This window comes from Nicotiana tabacum, chromosome 7 (assembly GCF_000715075.1).
Source record: "Nicotiana tabacum cultivar K326 chromosome 7, ASM71507v2, whole genome shotgun sequence".
Taxonomy (NCBI): Eukaryota; Viridiplantae; Streptophyta; class Magnoliopsida; order Solanales; family Solanaceae; genus Nicotiana; species Nicotiana tabacum.
This window is the reverse complement of record NC_134086.1, coordinates 89,995,622-90,002,854: the sequence shown is the minus strand read 5'-3', so window position 1 is coordinate 90,002,854 and position 7,233 is coordinate 89,995,622. Positions and strand designations below refer to the sequence as shown.

The 7,233-nt window shown below is 31.1% G+C and overlaps 1 protein-coding gene across 1 annotated transcript; it reads left to right on the top strand.

Moving 5' to 3' along the window:
• Positions 1–5,687: 5,687 nt before the first annotated feature.
• On the top strand, positions 5,688–7,018 carry LOC107827464 (RING-H2 finger protein ATL52-like). Its single transcript, XM_016654606.2, has one exon. The coding sequence runs from the start codon at positions 5,995–5,997 to the stop codon at positions 6,901–6,903; it is 909 nt and encodes a 302-aa protein (XP_016510092.2). The 5' UTR covers positions 5,688–5,994; the 3' UTR covers positions 6,904–7,018.
• Positions 7,019–7,233: the final 215 nt, after the last annotated feature.

The following is a 7,233-nucleotide window of genomic DNA, read 5'->3' as shown; positions in this document are numbered from 1 at the left end:
ATAAAGACCACCTTACTTAGTGGCTACCACACGCCATTTTTACACTCTTTCCAATTCATATAGTTGTTTAATAGTAACTATTTGAAAAACAACCATTTACTTAACTAGTAGTAAATAATTTTTGGATAATAATATCCCTCTACACAACAACACTGTTGCTTCTTCTTCTTGAACAATACAAGAACATGGTAGAGGCGATTTTGGGAGAGTTGAGCCCGTAATCTTATTTTAATCTTTTAGTCCTTCTTTTGTAATTTTCACTCAATAATTATAGTAATAACAATGACAACATATTAAATCCAGACCAAAATTGATATCCCTCGTCTTGCCTCTAGCCCCGCAAGGTCTATGTGTCATTAGGATGTAAAATGGAATTTTTACATTCCTATGATATATAGTAAACTATATTACCCTCCATGCTTAACTTTTAATATAATTACCTTCTATATATCTAATTACCATTTATGTACCATCTTAGGATTTTAATGGTATTAATTAGTCTCCTAATTTTACTCAACCGTATGTTCCCACTCCCCCAATTTTCTCTCTCCAAATCCGACCATCTCACTCACGTATCAAACTACACTCAACGATTTCCTCTTCAATCACCCACGATTTCCTCTTCTAAAACTAGCGAAAATCTGTAACCCCTTCACCATTGACAACCATTAAAAAGCTTTGAAGCTTTGAATTCGAATTTGGGTTTTCAAAAGACATTTGTTTGTTTGGATTAGATGTTGTTGCAAAGAATTGAGAATTCTCTCTACGTCTCTCTCTATCTCTCAATCCCAAATTTCAGTAATATAAAGCAAAGGAAAAGATATCAACAATTCCACCATTGACAGCCATTAAAAAGCTTTGAAGCTTTGAAGCTTTGAATTCGAATTTAGGTTTTCAAAAATCATTATATGTTTGGATTGGGTGTTGTTGAAAATATTGGGAATATGGTTTGGAGTTTATATCTCAATTTTGAGGAGTTTTGATGAATATTAGATTTGGTTTTGGCTGAATTTCATATTGAAACTCGAAGAAGAAGAAGAAGACATGACATACATTATATTGCAGAAATTGTAGAAAAATTGTAGACTGTTATTTATTTATTTTTCTTTTATTCATTTAACTATTGTATGAAGTTGAACAACATTATATAAAAATTATATTTAAGTGGTATTATATTGTAGTTGTATATAACTGAGTAGAAATAATGTATGAAAATTGTAGATAAGTTGTATAATATATAATTAGTTGTATAAAATTTATTTTTACTATGTATAATTAGTTGTATGAAATTTGCTTGTCTTGGTATACTTGTCCTACTTCAATAAAACTTGATGTACTATCTGTTATTATTATACTTTCATATTCCTCTATAACGGGAGATGTTGACATATCAAGTAACTTTAGTGTTCCAGACGAACATGCATGAAAATAAAGATAAATTCTGTTATGAACAGTTTGTAGAAATTTTGTAGATAATTTGTAGAAATATTGAAATTCTGTATTTTCATATTAATTTTTCAAATGATATGTAGTTTTATTGTAGAATAAATGTAGAATTTTTATAGATATTGTGAAAATCTATACTGATATACGCCATAGTTATATGAATAAAAGAATACAATTTTATGGTAGTAAATTGTGCATCTGTACCTCATGCTCAGTTCTCCAAAGTCAAGAAGACATTTTGTTCATCCGCACTCAACTCACGTAACTTTACAAATCCACAAGCAACTAGAAAATTGCGAATAGTTATACATAGCGGATATGATCCTAAGTTTTTGTTTTCATTTTTCGTCTCCATGTATACAAAACTACAATATAATACCACTTAAATACAATTTTTATACAATGTTGTTCAACCTTCATACAATAGTTAAATGAATAAAAGAAAAATAAATAAACAATAGTCTACAATTTTTCTACAATTTCTGCAATATAATGTATGTCATGTCGTCTTCTTCTTCTTCTTCGAGTTTCAATATGAAATTCAGTCAAAACCAAGTCTAATATTCATCAAAACTCCTCAAAATTGAGATATAAACTCCAAGCCATATTCCCAATTATTTTCAACAATACCCAATCCAAACAAATAATAATTTTTGAAAACCCAAATTCGAATTCAAAGCTTCAAAGCTTTTTAATGGCTGTCAATGGTGGAATTACTGCTCTCTTTTCCTTTGCTTTGTATTTGATTTCTATAACTTTTTCGGATGTATCGATCATTAATTGATGTGCTATTGTAGAAATCAATAGACTATAACTCGCATCCTCATCGACTACAATGCCATCGACCTGAAATTGTCTAAATCTCCCATAGCTATCCCAATTCCTATTCAGTTATAGCATAATTGGGATTTTGGACATAATTGCATTTGTTGCAGAAGATTTAGTCGTTTTTGATTTGTGAAATCAGAAAAAATGTTGAAACACAGTGTATCGCAAAAACAGAGTCGCTAAATTTTGAATCGAAATAGCCGATAATATTAATGCGTGATTTGCGTTGTAAAATATTTGGAAGAATATTTAATTTCCCAATATTAGCGCGCCTAAATAAGGAAGCCTACAACTACAATGATTCCTTATTTAATGAATTGTCTATATTTTGTAGAAATACTATTAGTATGACGAGTAATATGTAAACTATAAACATATTTGGTAATATAGTTTCCTATATGGTTTAGGAACGAAATTTCCCATGTAAAATTTGCTTATTTATATACCTATCATCTCAGTTTTCTTGACTTGGATTTGCTAGGATGTTACATACACCTTCACTTAGGGACTCAATATCATTATTAAGATTTTTCTCACATCATCTCAAAATTACTGGATTTACCATAACCCAATTGAGGTTTGCCTTACCACCTGTCATAATGATGTAAAATTTACCTAAACTCAAGTGAACATTAAAATTTATTCACTGTTGTTAAAGTTTGCACGTGGAGTGAACATCATATGTAATAACCCAATCTACTTGTAATTTGTCTGCTTAGGCATATGACCACACAATTTTAAAGTTCATGCCACTAAAAGTAATTATAATTATTATGCAACAAAGATGCTCATTAGGCAAATTAGTAAGATAACTGAGAATTAATCGTTCATTATATAAGCGTGCTTGAAGAGTGCACCTCCCATGATAACCAATTTCGAGGAGGGCACGTATCATTCTTTAGAAGGTAACACTTAAATAGTTTTCAAACTACATTGGTGGAAATAAGTCTTAACATAAAGGACAATATGTGTTTCCTCTTGTTTTACAATTTTATGTATTTTCTATCATCCTATGCATTTTTACACTTAAATAATATTATACCTTGAGACTGAGACAAGATATTTCACTCTAATCATCTCTTTTACTACTTCATAGCAATAAAGGCAATCCAGATTTATTGGGATTCCAAGCAACTCATCATACCACTATCCATCCCACTATTTTTTTCTGTCTGTCAGTTATTGTTATTTTGTCAGTTATTGTTATTCTGTGAAATAATATTTTTTCAGATTCATATGATGCTTCAATAATAATCAAGAATATTAGCTATGACTTTATTCTTTACGGAGATCAATATGTCTATACCTCAATCAATATCGCAAAATGATTACGAGAACGCTATTTTTTTTTTCTTGTAACATATCTTAAGTAAAAAATATTTTAAACACCGAAATTTTGAAGTGCGAAAGTAAGTCCAGGTTTCTAGTAAATGCCTTGAGGGTGGGTCATTTAACTCGACGAAAGATTAAAGACTTTTTCTTTTTGAATTAAAAAGGAAGTAAATGAAGTAGTAGTTTAGATTTATGCTTTATATGTGCCTCACACGTTGCTGCTCCCTAGTCCATCAATAATGAAGTTTCAAAGTTAATATTTGATCTTATACCAATCATATTATACGTATTGGTGGTGTTTGGTGAAAATAATGTAAAAGCCTTAATCACAATCTACATATTAAATAAAAAAAAGCAATTTAAATATTATGATGTCATTTTTTTGGCTTAATGATGCACGAAACGTGCAACAATGATCTATCGGACTATTGTCTAATTAACAAATGTGCTTAAAAGTTAAAACTTTCTAGATGGAGAGGATTAGGTGTACCAACAAATCATTGTCCAAAAATATTTACGTCTATGCTAATTGCATGACTGTCATGTCTTGAACCTAAACTAGAAAACAATTATTATATTTATGATTATCGCATGATGAGTACTAATTAACCTTAGAAAAGAATAAGATCAAGAACCAAGGCGAAGTGCTATTTTGCGATTAATTAATTTTGAAATATGATATAGCTAAAAAAACACTAAGGTTTCTCAAGTCAATTAATTTTTACTTGGGACAAGATGCGTTTGTGGACTAACACAAACTTTATATCTGTAAATCTACACCTGACAAACAATATATACTAGTATTGCATGATTATGTGCACTAATTAATATGTGACTTATAAGTATTTTCCTTATATATAATTATGATTTTATATATGAATAATTTGTGATCATCTCGACTATTACAAAAGATATACTAATTATCTCTCATTTAAATGCAGGTATCATGCCTACTAAAGTTTGTGCACATTACAGGAAATTATTTATCTTACACTATAAATCTTGATTTTTTATAATTTTCATCCCACTTTATTACCCACTAAAGCATGTATGTATTTCCTTTTTAATTTTCTAAAAAACAATGGAGGCCAAAACAGCAGAAAGTAAAAAAGAAAAAAAATGGAACTGGCTAGAAACAAACCGTACATCACTACAGTGCAAACTATTCCCGTTGATATTCTCATTGTCTTTATTTCCATCATTATATTCGTCGATTACTATATTGAAATATTTTTCCTAATTTCTTGCGGTTACTTTCCTTGTCATTCTTTATTTGGTAGCCACCACGCTTTATAAGAAGATCAAAATTTGTCAAGCCAGCAAACTAAAGTAAGCAATTATGCACGATCTATAAATACATAACATATGTTTCTAGTTTTTGCATACATTATTTATTTATTATTACTAAATCATAATTTATTAATACGCGTTCTTGTTCTAATAGATAAAATTAAATATGATTTTACATAAAAATGGAGTATGAGTTAGTTTTTATCCTGATACTCGCCCTCATTGCATTTTCCTTTTTATGGACTTCAATTTGCTTTTTCTATTTTCTTCGTTGTCCAGCTCCGCATATTGAGAAGTAGTCTAGCTACATCTATATTTTATATTATAGATCTGTAAGGCTTCTTTTAATATATTCATTGGTCAACTAAACCTCTTGGAAGGTGTAACAAACTTAGATTTAGAAATGAAAGCCAATATTTAATTAATTATTTTCCCTAGGCAGGTTCTTTTCAGTTGCTCTCTCCTAAGCTGCCCTAGATCAAAATCTGAAACAATACACCTAAGGTCTCTCTGTTGTACCTTGTGCACTAAAGTATGTATTCTACTAAAATTGCTAGATTGTACGTAATTCTTAAGTCACTTTCTTTTTGGTGGAGCAAAACAAATAGTGAATTGGTTTTCTTGATTTGGAGGTGTAATACCCTCCACAAATCTAAGTTGAGAGACCATTTGATCATTACCAAAAAATATGAATAAATTTTCTATCTAAAGAAAATTCCAACTAGCTTATATCTCATTGTTCAACAAACCATCATCTCTTATTCAAATAAAGGCATAATAAAAGTAAAAGCCAATAAAATCAAAGAAACAAGCTGAGCTAGCAACCTAAATGAATTCCAAAAGTTGAAGAATCTGAATTCTGAATTGACACCTCAACTTCCTATCCCTTTAGTTCCTCTACTTTGCTTACCTTTCCATCTAAGCCCCCTTAGCTTATACTCCTCCCTCTACCTTGTTTCCACCAACAAAAAGAGCAAAAGAAGGCAAAAACACTTGATGGGGTTCTTTCTTTTCTCTCTTAGTTTGAGAAAAATGGAAGCTTTCTTGATTATGAATACTAGTTAGTAGCTAGGCTATAGTGCAGAGGTTTTAGTTAACATGGGATCTATTGGAAATACAAATCCATGGGCACCTTTTGATAGTTATAAGGATTGTTCACAAGGGATTTGTAGTGTCTATTGTCCACAATGGTGTTACTTCATCCTTCCTCCACCTCCTCCTGATGATGAATCAGATGATTCTACCACAGCTTTTTCCCCTCTCATCATAGCAATCATCGGTATCTTAGCGAGTGCATTCCTTCTTGTTAGCTACTATACAATCATCACTAAGTATTGTAGGAGGAGCAGAAATGCAGCCACAGAATTAGAAGCCAATCGAAACGAGACGCCTCAAGATCAATGGCAAGTTGCTACTAGTGGATTGGATGAGTCAACTATTAAGGCTATTACAGTATGCAAGTTCAAGAAAGGTGAAGGATTGGTTGAAGATACTGAATGTGCTGTTTGTTTGAGTGAATTTCAAGAAGATGAGAACCTTAGGCTTTTGCCTAAATGCAGCCATGCTTTTCATTTACCTTGTATTGATACTTGGTTGAAATCTCATTCTAATTGCCCTCTTTGTAGGGCTAATGTAGTAACATCTCCTAGTCAATCATTACCTCCTCCTATTCCTTCATTAGCAGCTCCTCCTCATTCTTTAAACATAAGTGCTCTTCAATTTCAAAGACAAAATGACTTGATCTTAGTGGTGGATGATCACGAAAGAATTCATCGCGAAGAGGTTGTTGTTAGCCTTGTTTGTGATGTTTCAACAAAGAACAGCTCAGGGGAAAATTCTGAATTCAGAAGATCAATGTCTTTAGGTGCATTTTCAAGGCAACATAATCTTCTAGTAGCTGATATGCTGAGAATAACTGAAGATGATGAGGAAGAATCAGTCTGCAATCATGTTTCTATGAAGAGATCTGTCTCCACAGGAAGATGCACATTCTCAGGACATAAATAAAGGCAAGGACTTTGTTGTTCTTTGTTGAAACATACTTTTAAGTCTTGGTTGAAACTCTGTACATTCTTGAAATATACCAACAAACTGGAAATTAATGAATTCTGATTTTTCTTCAGTTCCGGAATGATTATCTAATAAAAGTTTAACTTATAGCAAATTGTTATATTACTTTTCTAGTAAGAGTTTGGTCTCAATCCTTAACCAGAAGGAATTGTAAGTCTTTGATCTGAATACTACTAGTAGTATTTAATCCCTTTATTTTACAGGGTGCTTTAAGGACTTATTGATAAAAATATGTATCAAATTTCCCCCATAAGTTAATATTTAGAA

What these genes read in the sequence shown, in the direction of transcription:
- LOC107827464 (XM_016654606.2), top strand. Translation starts at nt 5,995, where the DNA reads ATGGGATCTATTGGAAATACAAATCCATGGGCACCTTTTGATAGTTAT.